The following is a 25,429-nucleotide window of genomic DNA, read 5'->3' as shown; positions in this document are numbered from 1 at the left end:
TGGAGTTAGAGGAAGGTCCAATATATCAGCTATACCACTTTATAGCTGTGTGGTTCAGAGCAAGTTTCCTATCCCCTTTGAGCTTTAGTTTTCTAACTATAAAATAGGGGTAATTTCTATTTCATTTATTTGTATAACAGATCCTACTAGGCAATATGCAAAACACCAAACACAGTGTCTGACACATATTACTAGGAAACTGAGTTCCAGAGAGGAAGTGACCTGCTTTAAGGTCACATGGCTAAAAAAGGACCTGTATTTTGAAAAGAGGGGGGAATTTTTTTCGTGTGTATGTGTTTTTTGTGGTGTTTTTTTTTCTATTGACACTATGATAAATTCCTTTTTCAGAAAGTTGATCCAGCTTTCATGGCTAGCATTCTTTCTTTTTTAAGAATAAAAATTCAGTGAGTCAGTATAAAAGAATTGCAGTTTTTAAATAAACATTTACGTCTACTCTGGTGAACTGTCACACTTGTAGACTACAAATTGTTATATAATAATAACTTGTACTTCATGGTCAACCAAATGCTTTCACAGACTTACATCATTTGATCCTTACAAATTTAGTTTTTGCACACTAGTTTCTAAAGCATTTTACATTCTTGCTTCTTAGAGGAATGAAGGTTACTAAGAAGATATTTTGCTGCTCTTCTCCCAATGCCATTTAACTTCTGATTAGGTTTTTATGTTTCCAAAGACCCTTCTTTGAGTTTAGATAATGTTTCAACCTTTCTTTGGTATATTTAGGACATTCCTGAGATCTAGATTTTTGTTTTTAAATGAAAATTTCTAATATTAGGCAGTCATTTAGTTTTATAGTTCTTTTAAATATCCAGTTTATTTGCATTTTAAGGTTGACTTTCAGCCTTTCTGATGTTGAAGCCATTACATAATTTCCATCACATATTCTTCATATGCACACATTGAAACAGTGTTATGTGATCAAAAAAGTATTTTATATGTACATGTAAATTGCCTATAAATAAAAGAAAATCATAATCTGTATTTCTCACATAACAATGTAATTGAATCAGAATTATATCAATTCAATTAGAAACTGTTAGGAAAACATTCCAACTACAAGTCAAATAAATATGCAATCATTTAATAGGTGTACATGTTCCTGATATTGTGACTCAGTAATATCAGTGTGGCATTTCCTAAATTCAATTCTGATATCAAATTATGTAAGGTTTTAGCCTTAGAAATTTACATAGGTACTTTTTAAAAAAAAAGTAATTTAGTTTTTACCATCTGGATCTAAGTGTAGTGAATAAATTGTGAGGTATCTACTTCGGAAACTAACTTCAAGAAGTGGTTAAAGGCAGTGTGGTATGGTGACAAGTGTATTGAGCTGGGTATTTAAAAAATTTAGATGCTATACTGATTCTGCCATAATGTAATTCAGTAAATTTTAACATCTTCTGGACCTCTGATTTCTCACATGAAATGAGGGATTCGACAAGATCATTTAAGATCTCTTTCCATTCTAAAATGAAAACACATTTATTGTTTCCAGTATTTATGCTTTAAGGACAGTGATCATGATCTCCCATGGAATGTAGTTGGGGCAACTAATCCAAATTAGACAGGGCAAGTGATATCCCCATTTTACAGATACTGACAATTGATCATTGAGTTTGTTTTGTCAGAAGCCTTACGCCTAAAATGGTAGAGTTAGGAATTGAATTTGAGATTTCCTGAGTCAGTTGCTCTTACCACTGGATGTTTCTTTAGTTCTTTCTAAAGTACTCTATAACCAAACCTTATTTTTTGAATGAGGAAACAAATACTGATTTCCTTTATAGTAATTGGTCCTGAGCACTTAATGAACATTCTCCTCCCTGCACAGTACTGCTAAGGTACTGAGAAAAATGAATAGAAGAATCTTAGGATTCTCTCCTTTGAAATTGTGACTTGTGAGACAAGAATAAACACAGAACAGTTAATAATTACATTTTTAGGACGACAAATTTAAAACTATGAATATAACATAAATTGAGCACTAAAGCTATAATTCGAAAGTAAGTTTAACCACACAAGGCTTCATTGAGTGGAAAAGAGTTTTTAAAACTAGATGTTCAATAAAGTAAGCATCGAAGTTTGAGAAAAGCAGTAAGATGAATTTTTTGCAGTTGTTTCTCTGCCTGGAATGAATGCTCTTCTCCCCAGAAATTCAGGGCTGGCTCCTCACCATTCAAGTCCTACCTCAAATGTTACTTTCTTAAAAAGCTTTTCTGAGCAACCTAGATCTTTGTCACTTCTATTTATCCTTAGGGTGCTTACCAGTAACCAAAATTGTGTATCCCCCAGCAAAATGTAAGGTGCCTTATTCATACCTGTAATTCCAGTGCCTGGCACCTAGAAGATTTTCTATAAATGTTAGTTAAATGAATAAATGAAGTTATTACAGCATAGCAATGAACATTTAGTGACCATAGGTTCTGTTATCTGTGATAAAACCAGTGGTTAAGATTAGTGATTTGTCTAAGGCAGCATTTATACTAGAAATGAAATTTGATTCTTTTTGCAAATGTAGATTCCATAACACTCCATTTTGCCTAGCAAATACTTTTTGTTTATCAGGGGTCAGGTCCTGTGAATAAGCCAGGTATTGGTACCTTTAATAAAACGCTAAATAGACCATGTGTGGTATAGTTGCTTTTTAAAAGGAAGACTCACAGTGTTGACCTCAATTATAGCATACTAGTGGCCCAGTGCACAGATTTGTGCACATTGAAAGGAAATAAATTAGAAGAAATATTTTAATATTGCTATTCACCCTTTCTCTATAATAGAAGTGTCAACCAAATTCACGATCGACAATGACAGATCAAAACACACGTGTGCGATTGCGCCAGCGAGCGCTTTATATGTATCGTGTGTGCGCGCAAGTCAACTTAGCCTTTTATATATAGAATAAACTTGCTTAATTAGACCTGCTTTCTGAGGTAGCTAAACTTTTTCCAGCCCACTGAAGCACCCCAACTTCTCTTTCAGGTAATTGTCAGCAACACAGCAGTAAATATCAACACAAAGCAGATTATTATTGTAGATCACTCAGGGCGAACAAAGGGTAAAAAATTTAACTGCAGCAGTGTTTGACTATATTCTGCACAGTGAGAAAACCTGAAGTCATTTTCAAGGTCCACCATTTCTTACTTCTTTTCAGTTGGGTCAAGTTTCTAAACTTTCTAAAGCTCTGTTTTCTGGTTAATGAAAAGAAAATAGGATTCTACCAAGTCTCCTATCTACCTACTCCAGGACTGCTGTGAGGATCAAATGATATGAGGCACGGGAAAATGCTTCACAGACATTTGGTTAAAGTGTAAAATGTTTGCACCTGGCTATAAAACAAGTCGTGTTCCTGGGTTGAAGAAACTGCAAGGAGGCTAGTTGCTAGGGAGAGGAAGCCAGGCATTGCTACATGACGTCATTACCCAGCACCCACAGCGACCATTTCCGGGCTGGGCTGGGCTGTGGGTCGCATTTTTCGCCATGGGGTCTCAGCAGCGGCACTGGCTGCAATTTGGTGGGTTGTTGCTCCAGGGTGGTGGCGGGGCCTGTGTCCCACTTGGGGGAAGCCGAGTGTTGCTTTGTTGGCGCCAGGTCCGCGGTGCTGTTTCTTTGTAAATGGCCAGTGCACGTCATGACAGCTCCTGAATTGAGCGTCTGCCCCGCGGTGGTCAGTGTGCATCAGCAACCGGTCGGATTGTCAGAAGGACACTTAGCATATTAGCCTTTCATATATATATAGATGAGCAAGGCACATATAATCATTGCACCATATATATGTTCTTAAGCTTCATTATAGAGACATGCAAAGGCTTTGTTTTAAAGAGAAACGTGAAGAACTTTGGAAGTGATATATACTTTGTAGTTTTAGGTTATGAATATATGGGCAGCTGATAATAGAGAAAAACCTAATTTAATGGTAGTCTGAAAAAAACTGAGTCCGTAGGTTAGTCAGTATTTATTATGGATATCCAAAATTATTAAAAAACTCTTCTGTGTGAAACTTCGTGATCCTTGGTTTCAGTAGATCTGGAATGTGATCACATTGAAGAGGTAGGCCAACGATAACTTTTATGTTGTGCATGTATAGTTTAAAAGATGATACAAGTATATTATTTGAAAGAAAGGCCTATTAAATGGGTCAGATGTCTTATGGCAAGCTTTAAAGACATCTTATGGGTCAGATGTCTTATGGCAAGCTTTAAAATTTCTCGAAAAAAAGTTTGAATCTTTTGTGATATCAAGTCTGTCTTGTCAGCCCATGGCAGTTGTACTCTGCCATAGTTAATTAATAGATTTTGAAGTTCTGAAATAGCTGGAAGTTCCAAGTTCTAATTAATAAATGGAAAATCTATGCTTGTTCTATCACGTTCCAGATTTCTAGCTAGTGTAGTGGCAGCATAGCCAGGGTCCATTCACATAGTCCATAGAACAGGCCAAACCAAACTGACAGCTATAGTCACTGAACTAAAAATAACATGAATTGGGGACAATTAAGAAGAATTATTTCATAGTAAATTCAAAGCACAAGGGCATACATCCTTTTCAATTTAGTTTTTAGATATTTTTCTTTTTAATAAACTGACTTGGATGAAGGAATGGAGTAGTCTTCCATCCTAAGGAAATTAGTTTTTAAGGAGTTGCTTTCTTTATACACACACATACACACCAAATTCTGATTTTTTATTGTGCTTTTTAATGCTATTTGCCTGGAAATATCCTACGTACCATCTCTCTTATTTTTCTGTTACATTTTTAAAAAAATATATTTTATTGATTTTTTTACGGAGAGGAAGAGAGAGGGATAGAGAGTTAGAAACATCGATGAGAGAGAAGCATCGATCAGCTGCCTCTTGCACACCCCCTACTGGGGATGTGCCCGCAACCAAGGTACATGCCCTTGACCGGAATCGAACCTGGGACCCTTGAGTCCGCAGGCCGACGCTCTATCCACTGAGCCAAACCGGTTTCGGCCTGTTACATTTTTTATTAAGAAATTAAATTTAAGTCTGCCTTACTACATGAGACTAAAGTTGTGGACCCCTAATCAAGAGGAGACTAAACCGTGGATGGTGGAGATGCATATCGTAAAAAAAATATATATTGATCTAAGGACATTTTAATTTAGAAAACATTCATAAATTTAGAAGGGAATATTTCTTTTTTTAAAAAAATATATTTTATTGATTTTTTACAGAGAGGAAGAGAGAGGGATAGAGAGTTAGAAACATCGATGAGAGAGAAACATCGATCAGCTGCCTCTTGCACACCCCCTACTGGGGATGTGCCCGCAACCAAGGTACATGCCCTTGACCAGAATCGAACCTGGGACCCTTGAGTCCACAGGCCGACGCTCTATCCACTGAGCCAAACCGGTTTCGGCTAGAAGGGAATATTTCTAAATTGACTTCTTTAAAACCAAAGCCCTCTTTGCATTCCTCTGTTCTTTTATTTTTACAGATGAGCGATTGTGAAAAATATCTGAAATATTATTTTTAAGTTCACCATTTTAGATAGATGTCTATGATGGGGGAGATACTTATAATTTGGATGTACACCCTTTTTTACATTCTTGGTGAAAATTGATCCTTGGAGAAAGTTGGCATTAGGATAATGTATCAAAGAAATTTGTGTTACTCATATATGGATGCAATCCAAAAGCATATTTGATTTGTGAACTTGAATTAGAATTTTGGTAAAGTTTTGTAGTTTAAATTTAGGTTTTTCATTATTTATCTTAGTTGCCAGTGTATGTCAGTTTGCTGTCAATGCCACTTTTTTCTATGTGGCAAGAAAAACATTGGTTTGCTCACAAGAATTCTCCTTCTTTCTTATGCCCAAGATGGAATCTCAGTGCTCTGGAAAATTTCCATAAATAATATCAGCAGCAGGGGAGGACTCTCTGGTCTATGTGATGGCTTGCACTGAAGAATCCTGTCTCAGTGTTAATTATGTTTTTAATAAAACCTAATGCAGTGTTTCTCAAATATTAGAATCACCCAAAGGGCTTGTTTAAACATAGATTGCTGGGCCCAATCCTTGGACTAAGTAATTTGGAGTTGGAACCTGATAATTTATATTTCTCACAGATTTCCAGGTGATGTTGATGCTTCTGAACTAGAGACCATCCATCCTTTGAGAGCCATTGGTTTATTGCTTTTGCTGTTTTTATATCTGTTTCTTGAAACTCTTCTCTAGGCTTCTTGTGACACTCCCCTGGTTTGCCTGTCTCCTTATTGACTGTTCCATCTCAGTTTTTGCAGGTTCTTTCTCAGTTTGTGTTTGAAGTGCTTCAAAGCTCACTTTTGGGACCCCAGTATTTATATATTATTTTTTTGTGATATCATCCAATTGACTAGAAATACCAACTAAATGCTGATGACTGTCCCAAGTTCTTATCTCCTTCCTGACTTCTTGACTCATGTTTCCACTATATTTCTTGGTATTTCCACCCAGATATCTAGTAGGCATCTGAAACTTTGTATTACTGAAACAGAACTCTGTGTTATTTTTAAAAAATCTGCTTGCCCAATTGTTTTTTATCCTTTATGAACTGTTGCCTAGTCTACGTCTTCCTCTCCACCCATTTTGCCTACATCCAATCAATCAGCAAGCTCTTTTGACTTTAGCTGTAAAATATAACCCAGATCTGCCCATTTTTCTGCACTACCATCAACCTTGTCCTCACAGCTACCCTCTCTTCTTTGGGCTGCTATAATAGCCCTCATATCTGATCTCTCTGTATATTCTAGCTTCCCTCCAATCTATCCTTCACATAAGAGCTAGAATGAATTTTTTTAATGTGAAATCATATTACATATTTTCTCAAGTCCCTCCAATTGCTTCCCATTGCTCTTAGACTGAAATTCAGAGTCCTTATTATGGTGCAGAGAACCGTTCAGGATCTAGACTCTGCTCAGCTCTCCAGCCTTATTTTGCTTCACTCTTCTCTTCTCCAACTGTGCACTCCCCACACTGAACACTATTTCTCTGGGTCATTATTAAAATGTCCTGTTTCTCAATGAGGCCTTGCAGGACTACTATGTTTAAAATTTGGAGTGGGGAGAGTGCATGTACATGTATGCACATACAAATTACACTCCTTTTCTTCTTAGCACACTTATCATTTTCTAAAAATTATATATTTTTCTTATATCTTGCTTCTTCTTTGTTTCCAATGAGAATATAAGCAGTAAGAGCAAAGATTTTGATTTGTTTGTTTACTTCTATGTCTTGAGTGCCTAGCCTATATAGATGGGGTTCAAATGTGGTCCAGTAGGGAATGAGGGTGTTTTCCCCCTTAGGGCCTTTTACATTAGTTATTTCTTCTTTGGTTGGTTCCTTGTGCCATTCATTATAAAGTTAGTAACCTCCTCAGATGCCTCTCCCATACTATCTTGCCCTAAGTTTCCACTAATGTCTTTGTCACATCATCCTATTTTTTCCTACATGGCATTTTTTAGAATCTGATATTTTTTTTATTCATCTTTGTTTATTGACTGTCTTCTTTCCTTTCTCCTTTAATTGAAAGTATATTCCATGTAGATCAGGGACATTGTCATATTTACTGCTATATTTCTGATATCCCAGAGGCATTGAAGAAATATTGGTTTCAGGAGTAAACAAATGAGGTTCATTGTTCTCTTGGCATAAGCCTCACTTGCACCTCTTGAAAGCAGGAGACCTTACCCCATTTCTCCCTGCTTGCTGACTAGATCTTCCTCTTTGGCTTTTACTGATCATCAAACTTTCAATATGTCTACCATCCCACAGCTTCTGATATAGGTTCCAACACTGTGCCCAGCAACAGCCTCCTTCCTGCAGTCTGAAGATTATTTAATTTTCAGTTACCTTGCTTTTCTCTAGGCAAGATTCTTTCTGTGTCATTTCCATGTTCTGTTGGGGCTGAGCAAACCTGAGTAGGGCTTCCATCTGTCTGTCTCCCTTGCCATTCTTACTCATTTGTAGCTTCCCATGTTGGCAAAGCATATTCTATGAGGCTGCCTTCCTCCAGAGGTTCTTAGTGAAAAGTAGGGGGATAAATCCTTTGTGCCCTCTAATCCCTCAGCTTGTTTCAGAAGGGGAAGGGGTGGTTCTTAGCTGCTGTCACGTACTCTCATTTTTGGCTTTCTTCAGCTAGGGATTAAAAAAGTGTTTTGTTGTTTTGTCTTTAATTTCTTCTCTATCTCACTTTTATACCATAAAGGCAGGGGTCAATTCTTTACATATTGTTTAATTTTCACCCTTAATATCTCTATATATATGCCATTTAAAAAAATGAAGTCATTTTTTTGATACTGCGACATGGTGATTTATAAAAAATATATATTTGGTCTTTCAGATGACCAAAATAAAAATTTTATATATATTTGGTCTTTGTCCAGGGTTCCAGGCTCACAGTTCCCCAAAACCTCAGAATTTCATAAGTGAGGAGAGCCATAAGGATGTCTTTTGTTATGTTGATGTGGTTACTGTTGGACCACACCTGAGGATGGGGGCTGGTTGCCAGGGCAACCAACCTTGTGATTAGACTTTTGGAACTTTAAGTCCCACCTCCCTGACCTCCATGACTTGGAGTGGTGATGACTTGGAGGCTGAATCAGTGGCCAATAAGGAATGATTAAATAAACCATGCCCGTGTAATAAAGCCTCTATAAACACCCAAAAGGACAAAGTTCGGAGAGCTTCCAGGTTGATGAACACATGCGATTAGAGGAGATTGTCACACAGATTGGGTATGGGAAGTTCCCATACCTTGCTCTATGCATGCTCTTGGCTGTTCCTGAATTATATTCTTTTACTAGGGGCTCAGTGCACGAAATTCATGCACAGGGGGTGGATCCCTCAGCCAGACCTGCACCCTCTCCAATCGGGGAGCCCTCTCCAATCCGGGAGTTTGTGTCTGTCTTTGCAATCATATGAGTGAAATGTCTGAGACCCCAACCCAGTTTGGTTTGGTCTTTTTTTTTTTTTTTCTTTACTCCATTGGTGGAGATTTCCTAGAAGTTGCAGGATAGCTTCCTTTTAATTTTTCCTTTACACTCTGACTTTACTTATGTGTCTCACCTTTGCTTTCCCTCCATTCCCCACCTGCAACATTAACTTGCTCCAGGCTCACTTTGCTCTAGTGTCTAGGAGATTCCCTCAACGCATCTGCCACCATTACTACGATTCCCAGCATTCCTGGTGCTCCTTGCGCTCTGGGCTTCTGCTTCCGGTCCAGGGGCTGCCACCAGAACTACGATTCCCAGAATTTCTGGTGCTCCCCACACTCTTGGTTTCCACTTCCGGTCCAGGGTCTGCACAAACCACAAGGACTTGGAACTCCAGCCGCCCCAGGCTGGGCTGACAGAACCGGACACTCCAGTGGTGTCCCCAGGACCCCGGCCGCTCAGTGCCGGCGCACACCGGCCACAGGCTCAGAGTGGGCAGGGTCCCGGGGATGCCTGCCGCCCCCAGCTGCTTGGCGCCTGTGCGCGTAGGCCTGGAGCGGCTAGAGGGCAGGAACACCTGCCGCATCGCCACGGCAATGCTGTGGGCGTCCCGCCCTGCCCCCGGCCACTGAGCGCCTGCGTGCATAGGCCTGGAGCAGCCAGCAGGCATCCCGCCTCACCCCTGGCTGCTTGGCACGTGCGTGCTGCCTACAGGCCCACCATCTTTATCAGGTTAATTTGCATATTCACTTCTGATTGGCTGTGGGTGTCGTGGAGATACGGTCAATTTACATATTTGTCTATTGTTAGTATAGATAATAAACTGGCAATCTAGTAAGTAAAATATTTGTCTGAATAGCTGCTTTAGCAAATTAATTGAACCAAAGAAGAGTGTAGTTGGTTAGAAGCATAGGGGGGTGGGAGTCTTGTAGAATTGAGCCTGTAACATGTGAGATCTGTTGCTATCTCCAGGTAGTGTCCGAATTGAGTTGAATTTTAAGACACCCAACAGGTATCTGAGAATTGCTTGGTGGTGTGGATAAACTTCCCCCCACACACACATTGGAATTGGTGATCAGAATTATTAGATAGGCCGAAACTTAAATTCTTTAAACATTGACTCTATGCATCTAACCTCACTCCTTTGAAGTTATAGCAATTATTTTTCCTATCATGTAATTCAGTTTATATGTACAACCTGGGTGAGCATCTTGGACTTTATTATCATTTTTAGATCTGTTATTCCACCATACTTATAAAATAGCTTATGGCCTTAACTTGAGTCAAGGCTTTTTGAGGCCATGGGCTCTCATTTTACACGACTATTCCTATTTTGTATTTGAGTGTTCCAAAAAATTGCTTTCTTAAGCATTGTGTTCCCATGCTTTTAAGTTGAAAGCTCAGAGTCAGCCATAGTCTCAGCACTAGGTGGCACTTGTGCATCACAGTTAGTCATACATACCTAACACAATTTTTGCAACAAGTGCATGATGCACAAATAAAATGTTTGGAATCCCTATGTGGACATTCCTGAGAATAGGAAAATGAATCAAGAGGAGACCTACTAAATACTAGTTGCTTTGATGTATTTGTAAGTACATGGTTGAAGAATATAGCATATTACTGCATAATCATAATATCATAGTAATATCAAATAGATAGGAGGGTCTCCATCCATACCTTCTTAGCCTATGTTGCCATAAAGTTTAAATTTGATTTAGGACCTGTTTGCTATTTATCATGATCAATTGTAGAAATATGAGTAGTGCAACACTGGTTCATATCCAACTCCATGCACTTATTGTTCTTTTGTAGTATTTAAGAAATGCCTGGTTTTGACTTGTGAACCCTATAGATATTCACTGAGGAAAATGTAAGCATCTCTTTTTTACTGTTGAGAAAACAGGAGCTAAAAGACATTAACTTGCCCAGCATCATAACTAATACATAAACAGAACCAATGTTCAGACTCAAGTGTCTTGGGTTCTAGAGCCCAAATATGCTCTTTCTATTATTCTGATGGTGCCAGGTTTACCCAATGTCCATTTATGTTAAAGCAACTGGATGACAAGTGCAAATTACTAATGTCGGTTCCTTTCTCTTATGAGAGGTGTGGAGTAGAGCAAGAATCTAAAGAGCAGGAAAAACCTGAGCACCCTGGGCTAGGAAGGGAAAAAGGGAAAGTCACCAAAGGAAAGACTGGCTACCAAAAGTGTTGGCTTACTTTTGCCTAGCGTCAGTCCAGTTTCCTTTAAATAAGCCGATGACACACAGAAGCTGAATGGTGAATTGGTCATTACCTACTATAGGTTTTAAATCCTGGCTTCTCTGAATACTTACTGACCATGTGATCTTGGGCAACTTGCAAACTTGTGACTTGGTTTACTTACCTTTACAATGGAGGAGGATTAAATGTGTCATTTTATGAAGCACAAAGACTGGTACCTGGCATATGGTAAGCAATAAATGTTAACCATTTGGGTGGTTTTATATATTAAGCAACATGAGAAATGTCTATAATTACCCTAGTAACAGCCAACTTTGTTACAGAAGAGTTTTGTGTCCAGGAATTTGTTCATGTAATTTTGGCTCAAGTGAAGATTCCTCCTCCAAGGGAAGATATAGCTGCTACTTTCTGAGATATAATACAGATATATGTGTACAAATTAGCATTCCTAACATTCTAGTGTTAGATTGCCTGGTATCAACCAGATTGCTATTTACTAACCATATAGCTTTGGGCAAGTGAGTAGGCACTTAGTTGCCTACTACATAGAAAGTACATCATAAATGAGAACCATATAGGGAGGTAGATTTTTCACTTAAGGAAAAGTAAATAGATCCAATGGAAGTTGAAAGATCGCAGTAAATGGCACTTGAATAAGGTTCTTTACAATGATAGACTCTAATGATGGTTCTATTTTGTTTAGTTGTTATTTTTATATTATGGCAAATCTCAAACATTTATAAAAGTAGACTAGATTGAGAGAGCAGAGAACCCATGAGGGACCTATCAGTTAACTTCAATAATGATATAATACATGACCAATCTTTATTTTATTTTTTAAAGAATAATTTTAATGATGTATTTTACATGTCAAAATACATGCATTTAAAGTGTAACAGTGATATGTACAATTACTGAGTTGTACAGCCATTACTATAATTCAGTTTTCAAACTCCCCCCCCCCCCCCCCCCCGGGTAGTATTCTTCCTCCTCATTTACAGTTAATCCCTATTTCCGCTCTCAGCCCCAGGCAAACCACTAATTTACTTTGTATCTCTATGGATTTGCCTTTGTTGGACATCCTATATGATAAAAGGCTAATATACAAATGGACTGAACGGTCACTATGATGTGCACTGACCACTAGGGGGCAAACGCTCAATGCAGGAGCTTCCCCCGGTGGTCAGTGCGCTCCCACAGAGGAACGCTGCTCAGCCAGAAGCTGGCTTCACGGCTGGCAAGTGCAGCGGTGGTGCTGGGAGCCTCTTCTGCCTCCACGGGAGTGCGAAGGATGTCCGGGGAGTGGGCTGAAGCCGTCAGTCAGACATCCCCCAAGGGCTCCTGGACTGTGAGAGGGCACAGACCGGGCTGAGGTCCCCCCTGCCCCCAAGTGCATGAATTTCGTGCACCAGCCCTCTATAGTTTCATATAAATGGAATTGTATAATATGTGGTCTCTCATATCTGGCTTCTTTCACTTAGTGTAATATTTTTTTAAATTCATTGATGTGTTAGCATGTATCAGCAGGGTTTCTTTTTCTTGACAAAACATTTTATTTTAGACATAATGCCGCATTTTGACTGTCCTTCACAGTGGCCAATCTTTTATCTACATTTTAACCATTCCCCTTCCCTGCCCTTCCCTGTCTAATGCTACTGAATTATTCAAAGCTATTTTTAATTTTATAAATATGATAGCTTAAAACATTGATTATGTTTCTTTTTATCTTTTCAGACCATTTTCTCTCTCCTCATCTTGTCTCTTTTATTTCCTATCTTCAAGAATCTTTTTTTGTTTGCTGTTTTGGCTTTACTTGAGAATAAAGAGATATGTAGGTCATAAACTTTCAAATATAGAGACAGATGCTTTTCTGTGCCGCGCCAGCACAGCCAAGGGTTCAGCGAGCCTGAGGGAGGGTGGTGAAGGATGAAGAAAGAGACAGACAAGAGAATAAGTTGGGTCTAGGTGGATCTTCTGTGCCTTGCTGAGGCCACAGAACAGATCCAGACTGCAAAGCTAATGCTTTATTTATAGTCAGGGGTAAACAAGGTGATTTACAATGCTCTTGTAAGTTTCACTTGTTTTGGCAGCACTTGCTGCCCCTCTCACAGCTCACTAGCTACCCAGGAAAGATCTAGGGAGCAGTCACAAGATCAAGCTTAATTATGCTAAGAGGGCTGTGCCCTCTAAGCTGGGACTTGTTTGCGACTTTGCCAGCAGGTCAGTCTGAGGCTTAACCCTATAACCACTCCCTACACTTTTCATTTATCCTCACTTTAGTAAGTATTTCAGATTGGCTTTAGTGTTATATGTTGGGCTGGATTTGCTTGTTTCTGATTCTCATGGTGTGTGTTTTTTCTTTTTTAACTTAGGTTGTTGGAAGAGGAGCCTTTGGAGTAGTTTGCAAAGCTAAGTGGAGAGCAAAAGATGTTGCTATTAAACAGATAGAAAGTGAATCTGAGAGGAAAGCTTTTATTGTAGAGGTAAGATGAAATGTCACTTCTATTGTATAGTTTTTTCACCTAAGATATTCTGAATTTAATTATGAAAAAATGTTTCTCAATTGTCACTTCTCCGCGAACTTGAATATCAGCTATCCTATAGAATAAAAGCTAATATGCAAATAGACCAAATGGCAGAACAACCGGTCGCTATGACGTGCACTGACCACCAGGGGGCATGTGTGGAACATGGCGGGCGTTGGCCACGGCAGGATGGTGGAGCAGGTGAGCGGGGGCGCCAGTCGCTGTCATCGGGGCAAGCCTCTGGTGGTTACTGAAAATTCTTTGCTCCCACACACCACGGTCCCACCTGGCACTTGCACCTGCTTCCGGCACCAGCCCCACTCACACCCACTGCCAGAGCTGGAGCCGCTGCTCGCACCCACTGTCAGCGCCAGTCCCGCTTGCACCTGCTGCCAGTGCCCGGCACTGGTCCCAATAACTCAGCGCCATCAGCGGGTGCGAGTGGCAGCTGCCGGCCCTAATCATCCCTGAGGGCTTCTCCACCTCCCCCTGCTCCTAAGGGGTGATCGGGGCAGCAGCCGGCCACTTGCACCCACTGATGGCGCCTGCCCTGCTCGTACCCGCTGCTGGCTCCGGCCCCAATTGCTCTGTGTCAACAGCGGGTGCGAGTGGGGCCGGTGCCATCAGTGCATGGGAGCGGCAGTGGTGGGAGCAGGGCTGCCGGCAGACAGGGGACTGGGGGCCACAGTGGGAGGGGCTGGACAGCAGCACAGAGGATGGGCCGAGACCCACCCCTGTGCCTACCGTAGCTTTACGGCCCACAGTTCCTTTTAAGGTGCACGAATTTGTGCACTGGGCCCCTAGTTTGGATAACTAAAGGTAATGTCATAGGAACATATTTTCATTCACAGTCTTCATTCTGATTAAAAATAAGGGGGAAAGGAGACTTAACTAACTAAATGAATTTATCCCTGAATTAAAATATAATTCAGATCTATTTCAAGGCATAAAATTTAAATTTTAAAATAGAAAAGAAATACTATTCTCTCCCATTATCTAAAATTAAGAAGGGAAATGCATTCATTTTGACTGGATATTTTTAGAAATTCGAATGAGATTATTTTAAGGAAAAATAATTCCAAATTTGGTTTTTCTCATGTAGTGTGAAAATTTACAACTCTGTTCTTTTATAGATATACTAGTGACCTGGTGCGCAAAATCGCGCGAGATCCGGGGCCCCAGGGCTCCTCAATGGATTGCCCCAAAGAGATAGGCAGAGTCAGGGGTCCCGCCTCTGAGGCATGCACAGCCGTGGGACCCCCAGGCCTTGCCGCATGGAGCGGCCGCCGGGCCCCGCCTCCGCGCCGTGCATGCAGCGTCAAGTCCCCGCCCTGTGCATGCAGCCTCCTTGTGATGGGGTGAGGGCGAGATGACCACCTAGGCTATTATTAGTATAGACTAGAGGCCCAGTACACAAAAATTCGTGCACTTGGGGGAGTCCCTCAGCCCAGCCTGTGCCCTCTCGCAGTCCGGGACCCCTCAGGGGATGTCCACCTGTCGGCTTAGGCCCAATCCCCCAGGGAGCAGGCCTAAGCCGCAGTCAGACATCCTTAGTGCTGCAGAGGAGGTCGGAGAGGCTCCTACCACTGCCACTGCGCTCGCAGCCATCAGCCCAGCTTGTGGCTGAGCAGAGCTCCCCCTGTGGGAGCACATTGACCACTAGGGGGCAGCTCCTGTGTTGAGCGTCTGCTTCCTGGTGGTCAATGTGCGTCATAGCAACTGGTTGTTCCCAGTTGTTCTGCTCTTAGGGTCAATTTGCATATTATCCTTTTATTATATTGGATTGATGGAGAATTTAATAATCATGAAATTGTTATATTATTAGACTTATTCTCTTAATTTTGTACATTAAATCACAGTGTTTCACTAAATCAGTGGTTCTGTTGCTTTTTAACCTTATCAGCCAGTGGATAAGTAGTCTTTATAAACCTGAATTCATATCTGTGACTTTATTTAATTATAATTTTTAAATATACTGCATGATATTTTTAAATGTGTAACATTGAGAAATGAGAACTTGATTGTGATATGATGAATTGGATTTTGTAATTAATTGAATGAGTTGAGAAATACTAATGAATGGTTTGATAGTATCATAAAGAAAGATAATCTCCAGTAGTATGCTCCAGGAGTCTGGCCTCAGCCTTGCTTACTCATAATTTTTGTTTATAGTTTAGATTAGGTCATTGATTATATACTCTTCTGCTGACAATTTCACGAAACTAGGTAAAAGAATAAGTGTTAAATGCTAGGAAATGAGTTAAAAAGATTATAATAGCTTGGAGAAAAAAATTTAATCAAGGTTATACATATGTTTAATTTAAATTGTCAGTTCTCCATATACTCTTACTAAAAAAATTTCAGTTCCTTATACCTCCTACTATCAAGTTTTCTGCTTCTCAGAGGCAGCTACTTTGAGCTCATTTGTTAATTTTGTTTGGTGTCCTCAATCCAGAGACTCTTTATTATACCTTCTCTAAAGTATCCACACCTCTAATCTTTGGGATGATAAAGAGCCACTAAGCTGCTTGAAGTCAGGGAGGGAAATCTTTGGGTCTAACTTTCAACCCATCTCTCTGTTCTTTTATTAGCTTATTTTCTTACGTATTAGCTTATTTCCTTACGTATTTCATGCTGTCACCACTGCCCAACCATTTGGAGGTTTTGTTAGCTAAATCTGCTTACTTCTGACTTTTTCTCATTTCTTTTTAGGTCTGCTTTGTCAGTTATTGCTAGTCATTTGCTTTCCAACTTCCAAAACGTTTACATTCTGTTCATCCTTCTGAGTTTATTATGCCTTGAAAAAAAAGTGCCTTTACTGTCTTAGTGGGATTTGGAGAGAGAGCAGGAATAAATGCTTGAATAACCTGCCAACTGAACCTCAGTGCTAAATGTTAACAATTTGGAATACATTAAATATGTGTTTATATGTAATAAAATGAATATGTATAACAAATAGTGTTATAATTCTATTAGGACCGAAGTCACAAATATTGGCTGTAGAAAAGTACAGCTTTCTAGTTGCATATCGTAAAAAGGTTTACCTTAATGGACTTCATATGAGCCAACAGTATATTGTAGGTAATAGAGAAGAGAAGGAAGAAGAGGGGGAAAGACAGAAAAGAGAGGAGAAGGTAGAGAAGAAAGGCAGCAAGGAGCAGTTTGAGGAGACATATTAATAGAAGTTTGAGATGTAAACAAGAGAAATGAATACAGCCAAACCCCTCACTGACCTCAGTATGGATCATTGGATCAGGTAGGATTAAAACTGGAAGTAAGGAGACCAACTAGGACAAAGCTGTAGCAATTACTGCAGTGGTTCAGATTGTAATTATTAAGGCAATGGTAGTGGGAATGAAGAGGAGGGAATTTATTCATGAGATGTGATCTGGAGTGTAGTGAAGAGAGTACAAGTATGTAGAAAGAGTACCGGTTTTAAGTCAGATAGACCCAAGTTCAGACCCTGGTTGCAGGGTATTTAGCAGCTCACTTAACCCTCTCTGAGCCTTATCTTAAAGATCCCTCATCTTGTAGAGTTATGAGAATTATACAATATCTATAAAGTGCCCACCAGGGCCCAGCATAGAGTAGATAGATTATTCAACCGTAGCTATAAAGATGATGATGACAACCACAAGATGGCTTTTTCTGGCTTCAGTAACTCAGCCCAGTGCCATCTCTGGGATGCTGTCCTAACATTTCTGGGCAAGTTAATTTCTTCTTGTTTGTACTTGTTATCCTGTCTATAACTCCTGTTATGACACTTTGCACATTGCTTTAATTATGTGTTTACATGTCTATTGCCCAACTAAACTGGGAGATCTTTAGGGCAGGGATTCTGTGCCATTCCGGGCAGGCACTTAAGACCACAGTGCTGCTATGTAGTAAACAGTGATTGTTGAATGATTAATGTTTTGTACAACCTTAAGATTTTAATGATGCTGTGAAATCAGTTCCTCAAAAGTTAGCACTTTTTAAAAGAAAGCTTAATTTGTTACAGCTTCGGCAATTATCCCGTGTGAACCATCCAAATATTGTAAAGCTATATGGAGCCTGTTTGAATCCAGTAAGTTTGACACCTTTTCATTGTCAACAGTATAAGAAATGACATGACAGATGTGTGCAGGTGTGTAGTTTAGCTATTTTGCTGTTATATTATTTGGGGGGAGGGGAGGATTGTACTTTATATATTTGTTTTTAGCCAGTATTATTGAAGGAGTTGTCTTAGGTGTTCTTATCCAGTAGCCTCATCTTATGAGGCTTACGCTATTCTGTGACGACACCTACTCATTAGCACTGGAGAAAGCCCCCAGAGATCTTGTGATTATGTTTTTACATACTTCTCTACTCTTAGACAGTGGGTGCCTAGACTGACAAGGTTTTAGATCATAGATACCTTTTTTTCCCCTGAGTACAGCCAAACCCCTCACTAGTGCCATTTACATAGGGGCCAAAAGAATCTCTTCTAATGCATTTATAAAATCAAAGGTTGAACTAAGTTTTTTTTCAAGTCTTCTGAGATAGCTGTAGCCCTGTGGTTAATTATTCTGGCATGTTTCCTTTAGGTGTGCCTTGTGATGGAATATGCTGAAGGGGGCTCTTTATATAATGGTGAGTGTCATTAGACCTATCTGTATCTAGTAGAATTGAAAAGCTTTTAACAGAAACTGCAAGGTTAATGTTTTTCACATTTACCTTCACAGTTCCCAAAGGAGATAATTTAAAAAAGAAATCTGCTAAAGATTAAAAATAAAAAGATAAGACACTACAACATTAGTATGTAAAATTTAGAAATCGAGGTATATCTACCTTTTAAATTAGTCCTTTTCATATTAGAAGCATTTAAGTAAAGTAAAATTTGCTTTTAAATAGATTTTAAAATATCCTCTCACTTTTTTTTTTTTTTTGCCTCTCTTAACTTTGAGCCTTCCTATTTTAGAACTCTTTAACTATACTTCCTTTTCAATCTGCTTTATTTTGCTTTCTTTACAAGAAATAAAACTGTGAAAATTCACTTCGTAAAACATTTTAATTATAACAATGAAAGAAAACTGTATTATTAACTAGTTACCTTTATAGAACAGAACTCTTTCACTCTAAGAAACACCAACCATATATGTAAATGTATCGTCTCTTGTTGAACCATTTATATAAAGTAAATTGCATTTTATACTTATATTTACTGCCTATGCATTCATCATTCTTAATAGGTATACTCCATTGTTTTATTTGGTTAAACTATTTCTAGTCATTAACTATTATAGAAAGCGTAATTGTAAACATTTTGATACACATTTTGTCTCCTTCTGTACTTACTAATCTATCTCTCTTATAATAGTGTGCATCATTTTGCTTATAATTTATATAATTGTGTGAGATACTTCTATCAATATGAAAAAGTATGGTAATATATATTAATTTGACTTCAATTTATGTATAATTTAATGGAAGTGCTATAAAATGTTAGGTGCTTATGTGGTAGTTATCCATTTGAAATTATTAGATGTTTCCATCTTTTTATTTAGAAAATAATTAAAAACAGGACTGCTAGGAGCCTGTATGAAAAAGTACCCAGTCATGTGTTCTGATAGTGCTTGCATTCATTTTGTATCTTTTGTTATATGCAATAAAGTTCTTTTTAGTTTGTGCCTTTCTTTTGCAGTGCTGCATGGTGCTGAACCATTGCCATATTACACTGCTGCCCATGCCATGAGTTGGTGTTTACAGTGTTCCCAAGGAGTGGCTTACCTTCACAGCATGCAGCCCAAAGCTCTAATTCACAGGGACCTGAAACCACCAAAGTAAGTGTCTCTCTGCCTCTATCTCTCTCCTTCTCCCTCTCCCTCTCCCCACTCCCTAATTCAAGCTATAGGTCGCACATGAGCTTCTCTTCTTTCTTCCCTTTTGGCTGGCTTAAGAGTGTTTATTTTTACTCAGCATCAGTTAGTAATTTATCTAAGCTTGCATTTTAAAATTTATTTTTATTGATTTCAGAGAGGAAGGGAGAGGGAAAGAGAGAGATAGAAACATCAGTGATGAGAGAGAATCATTGACTGGCTGCCTCCTCTACACCCCCTACTGGGGATTGAGCCCGAAACTCTGGCATGTGCTCTGACCAGGAGTTAAACCATGACCTTCTGATTCATAGGTTGATACTTACCATTGAGCCACACTGGTCAGGCTAAGCTTACATTTTAGAATGTTGTCTTTAGTGGCATTTTTATTTTAAATTTTATTTTTAATAACTCCTACCTTATATTAGCATACTTAGAATCTTTTAGCCTATCTTATTTGTGCCTGCAGTATATATTGTTGCCTCTAGACAGTTTCATGGGAGCAGAGACAAGTCTATCTTGGTCCCTTGTGTATCCCTAACAGCTAGCACAATGTCCACATATAGTAGATATTCTAGGAAAATTTACAGAGTGGTTATTACTTACCCTTTCATAGGAAGGCAAAAGGGCAATTCTGGTATCTGGGTAGAATTTGAAAATATTCTGGATTTCTCCATATTGAGGATTCTGGGACTTTGAAAGAACTTCAAAATTCCCTAAGTAGCCCTGGCCAGTGTTGCTCAGTGGTTGGAGCGTCAGCTAAAACACAGAAGGGTTGTGGGTTCGATTTCCAGTCAAGGGCACGTACCTGGGTTGCAGGTTCCATCCCCAGCCCCTGTCGGGGAGTGTGCAGGTGGCAACCAATCGATGTGTCTCGCACATCAATGTGTTTCTGCCCCACCTCCCCAATTAAAAATCAATGGAAAAAAACACCCTTGGATGAGGATTAATAACAAAACAAAAAAATCCCTAAATACGTACTTTAAAAGGCTAAAACTTTTTATGACAGAGTGAGAGAGTCCTCACATGTCTTTTTCTCTCCCCACATCTCATTAGTGTACTATATTTCTATTCCGAGGCTTAAAGTGATTTCTCTATCCCCAGGTCCCTAGTCAAATAATGTTTAAACTCCAGATTCATGACACTTTTATTTTTTTAACTTGCCTTCTGAGACTGTTGGCTGTTGTCTCAGCTACCTATTTTGGCTAAGTGAAGAAGAAATCGCTTAGCCACTTAGCTTTTTTCTTTTTTTGCTGGTTATGAAAATTCCATCCCCCCTGTATGGAGTTGAATAGCAAAGCAAAATCAGGGAAATGATAGCTCTTTTCCAGCAACAAATTGACGATTCAAAGGATATAGACAAGCATCAGGCACAAAGTATCCTTTTCCTGGAAGAGCCAGAAACATCAGATGCAACTCCCTAAAGTATTCCTTTCCTTCTGTATTAGAGCATGTTTTGGCTTTGGAATAACTGCCTAGTTATTAAACAACATACATGAAAATATCTCACAAAAGGAAGGAATTCGTTTCAGTTTTTAATGTTTTATATTTCATAATTACACAGCTTAAATGACTACCTTCATTCTCTATCTACCCATATACCATAAATCTGTAAATTTTAGGATTTAAATTTTATTTTGGCCCAGAGAAAATTATAGTCAGGAAAGATTATGGAGATAGAGATGGAGATATCAAAATGTGGTTCTAGCAATTTTCCTAAGAGGTCAATTAATTTTTCCTGATATTCCTCTGAACTCTTAAGTTGTCATGGTGACCAGGTAACATTTCACAGAAGTTGAATGGTGACATTTTGCTTAACCCTATTTCCACCGATGTCTCTTGTAGAATCAAACATTAACCTTGCAACCTATGATATATATATATTTTTTTAACAGTTTGCTGCTGGTCGCAGGGGGGACAGTTTTAAAAATCTGTGATTTTGGTACAGCCTGTGATATTCAGACACACATGACCAATAACAAGGGAAGTGCTGCCTGGATGGCACCTGAAGTCTTTGAAGGTAAAATGACAAGCATGATGTGATTAGTAATCTTATTACCAATATGTTCATGATCTTCCCCATTGTTTTATTTTGGTATGGTATGTAATTATAAGGTATATACTAAAGTCTCAGGAGGTATTAAGTAAACATAGACTTAGATTTTAAATCTCATAGCAAGATTTAAGTTGTCTAGCACCTTCTATGCAAGTTCAAGCATATGTGCAGTTGATCCTTATTCTCAGATTCCCTACTTGTAAAATTACCTGTGTCTAACCTTCAAATCAGTACTCATGGTGAAGCAGGGAAAATTTTTGAGTTCCCCAAAACACATGATCCCACCTAAGGTCAAACAAAGCAGCACTTTGCCTTTAGTGTCTTGCAGAGAAAATACATGTACTAGCTAATCTTCATTCAGGCATGAGTTATAGTGCTGTTGGTGATGAGTTCAATATTAATGAATCAACAAACATATTCAATAAAGTGTCTTAAACAGAAACACACATGTTATGTATTGGTCAGTTGACAAATCTGTTATGAAGAGGCTCACAGGAAACTACCCCTGTATTTTCACTAGGAGCAAATGATTCAGTGTTCACTAATTTAATGTTCACAGCAACTTTATAGAACATAAATACCAGGAATAATGGGAATTAACTGTGCTTTTGTATTGGTTTCCTAAGAATTAAAAATTGATCATCTAAATGAGCATGCCTTAGGAAGAATGCAAGTAATTGGGCAAAAATACAGTAGTAAGAGTAACAAGGATAAGCTTATGTTTACTTTCTTTTACATCTCTATATTTCACTCAAGTTCTAAAAGAGTGATCCATAAATTTCATGCTAGGTTTCTCTATAAAAACATCAAGTTGTTTAAATATGAAAAGTTTAACTGAATATGTATGATTTGTATGTTAGGACACAAGAATGCCCATAAAATTCAAATATGTTCAGTAATCAGATTCTGATTAAGGTTTATTCTTTTATTTTTTATGAATTTGAAGGCTTTTTTTTTTTTTTGGTTTTCGTTTTTAGCCACCCGCCTGAGAGAAAGAAATTTGCTATGCAACTGGTCATTTGAGTGGAACCATTTTGCCATAAAATTCAATTTAAAAGTTAGTGGACAAGCGAGTATTAAATTATACAGAGTTAAACAATGCCTCATAATAATAATAATGTTTTCAAGTTCAAATACAGAGTGCATATAATTTAGCATTGTTTAAAAATCATGTATTTAATATACCTTTCTGTGAGTTAAAATAACAGCATTCCTATAGTATGGAGACCAAAAATATTTGTTTACACACACACAAAAAAAGGAGAAATAAAAGTTATTGTTAATTGTTTAGAGCAACAAAGCTCAGACTATTAGGCCTTGCAGATTTTTTTATTTCCGAAAGGTGTCAACACATTTAGCCCAAATTAGATTCTAACATCATTGTAATGCTTACAGTGCACTGCTAAATGCATGTGTAGTACATAAGGTACGCTAAGTACATGAAGAGCTGCTATTATAATTGTTCATTCTTATAGTGGGTTGTTTGAGGTTTGGTTTTTTGTTGGGGGGTTGGCTGTTTATTGTAATGATTCACCCACCAACTTATAAATCCTTTAAATTTTGCTGCATAATCTGCCAACTGTAAATTTGTTATTCATAATATTCACTGTTTACAACTTATTTTTAAGTTTTCAAATTAAGAATTCTATCTTACCATATATTGAAAAGAAAATCTTAACACTAAATTAGATATTTCTTCTGCTTCAGTAGTGGGATAGTGCTTTTCAACAAGAGAATGGGAGAAGAAAATTTAAGATTAAAAAAATATAGAAAGTAATGTACAAGTGTTTTATTCTCTGCCCCAAATGAAAAGGTACAACATGACTAACTTTCTAAAGTAGATTTTCTAGTTTATTATTAACACTTAATTCATTAGAAAGGTATTTTTTGCAAAGATTTAAGGAACTTCAGAAAGAGTAATTTCTCAGCTCTGCATGTGGGCTCCTCTTGTTTGTACACATTCTTAAAATTTATGAAAACAGTTGTTTCTTTAAATCACGAGGAAAAAAGTATTGAAATTGTACTACATTTTTTTGTAGGTAGCAATTACAGTGAAAAATGTGACGTCTTCAGCTGGGGTATTATCCTTTGGGAAGTGATAACGCGTCGGAAACCCTTTGATGAGATTGGTGGCCCAGCTTTCCGTATCATGTGGGCTGTTCATAACGGTTTGTGAAACAACATTTTAAAAAATATATTTGAATATTCCCTATATGAGAAATTGTTTCTCCCCCAAAGAAGACCATTTATCTTTAACATCTATTGTACCAGAATACATTTCTGCCATCAGTATCCCACCATCCCCACAACCCAAAATCAGGCAGGGCAGGGCTTAGAGTGATCCTGACCTTTGCACAAGGCTGAGGGGTTCTGCTGGTTGTGCTGATTTGAGCAAGGTTATCAGTAGTCAGCGGGAACCAACTAACTACTTAGGGGATAGAGAAGCATCGGCCTGGACTCTGTGGAGGAAATAAATTTAAAAAATTAATAAGTGTATAAAATCTCTTACATCATTAAGATCATTGGGGAGTTAGCTCTTTCTCCTGAGGAAGCACAAGGATCTCACTGGAGAGATTAAAGCAAAGAATAATAATAAGAGTTGTTATTTAAGCTATGCAGAAAGGCAAAACACAAAGTGTTCAATATATTTTTCTTTATATCTTACTCATCCTTATGAGGCGAATACTATGATTGCCTCATTTTACAATTTTACAGATTAGGAAACTGAGACCTAGAGAGGTTCAGTACCTTGCCCAAGGTCACACAAGATTAATAGCTGGTGCCCCAGCCGGGTGGCCCAGTTGGTTGGAGCATCATCCCATACCAAAAAGGTTGTGGGTTTGATTCCTAGTCAGAGCACATGCCTGGGTTTTGGGTTTGATCCCTGGTAGGGACAAATACAGGAGGAAACTGATCAATGTTTCTCTCTCTCCCTCTCTTTTCTCCTTCAAATCAATAAACATATCCTTGGGTGAGGATTTAAAGAAAGATTATAACTGGTATTTATATATCCTGGGATTCAGTCTATATCTTTCTGACTCCAGTCTTCACATTTTTAAGTTATGTTGATTTATGGATTCAATGTCCTTACATCCCTTCTATTCATTTTATATTTCTAATTAGAATGTTTTTAACGACCCATGATTTTAGAATTCATCTTCTTCATTAATCAAGTTACTTCACATTTGCTTTGGGAAAATAAACTCTTCATGAAGGAAAATTGCTTAACCTTCCTAACATCACTGTCTGTTATTTAATTTCTGTCACTTGATTATAATCATTCTGATTACTGGCATTTTAATGCACTATTTCACAAGTGATGCACAGATGTCTGCCTAACTATTTAGGTCATTTGTAGACCTATCAAACAGTACTATCATCTGAGTAATCTTAACACTTTACCAGTTTCCTGTACTACCTATCATTTTGCTTCCTGTGATGTCATTGTAGAGAATACCAGAGCATTGACCAAGACTTTTTTTCCCCCTCTGTCAGTTGTCAGTAAATAATTGAATGTCAGTGAAGTAAGGGATAAAAGAACTAATTTATTAATTGGTAAAATTACAAAGGTTTCATTGTATTTGAGGCCTTCTTTAAGTTGGAGACCTTACTTATAATATTACAGTTTGGTAATTACACAGGGATTGTCTGTTTTCAGCTTATGAAATGATTGATTCACAGCAGCCAAAAGGACTCCCTCCCACAAAGGAGTCATTTGGAGATAAGTTTTTAGGAATGGAAGATGATTTTTCAAACACTTTTGAAATTTTTGCAGTGAATCTGAAAATATAGTTCAAGTAAGATTACCCCAAGCTACCATTTCATTTTTCTTAAACACA

General features: G+C 38.3%; 1 protein-coding gene across 3 annotated transcripts in view; it reads left to right on the top strand.

The window, feature by feature from the left end:
* The window catches only part of MAP3K7 (mitogen-activated protein kinase kinase kinase 7), a 74,627-nt gene that overhangs the window by 1,466 nt on the left and 47,732 nt on the right, over window positions 1-25,429 (top strand). For all 3 annotated transcript variants that reach the window (XM_054721912.1, XM_028135490.2, XM_008150194.3), the window contains exons 2-7: window positions 13,548-13,658; window positions 17,701-17,766; window positions 18,266-18,311; window positions 19,363-19,501; window positions 21,430-21,554; window positions 23,630-23,758. In XM_054721912.1, coding sequence (XP_054577887.1) covers window positions 13,548-13,658; window positions 17,701-17,766; window positions 18,266-18,311; window positions 19,363-19,501; window positions 21,430-21,554; window positions 23,630-23,758 — 616 coding nt within the window. The remainder of the gene's footprint in view (window positions 1-13,547; window positions 13,659-17,700; window positions 17,767-18,265; window positions 18,312-19,362; window positions 19,502-21,429; window positions 21,555-23,629; window positions 23,759-25,429) is intronic.

The sequence above is a fragment of the Eptesicus fuscus genome, chromosome 10 (assembly GCF_027574615.1).
Source record: "Eptesicus fuscus isolate TK198812 chromosome 10, DD_ASM_mEF_20220401, whole genome shotgun sequence".
Classification (NCBI taxonomy): domain Eukaryota; kingdom Metazoa; phylum Chordata; class Mammalia; order Chiroptera; family Vespertilionidae; genus Eptesicus; species Eptesicus fuscus.
This window is presented reverse-complemented; position numbering and strand designations above follow the sequence as displayed.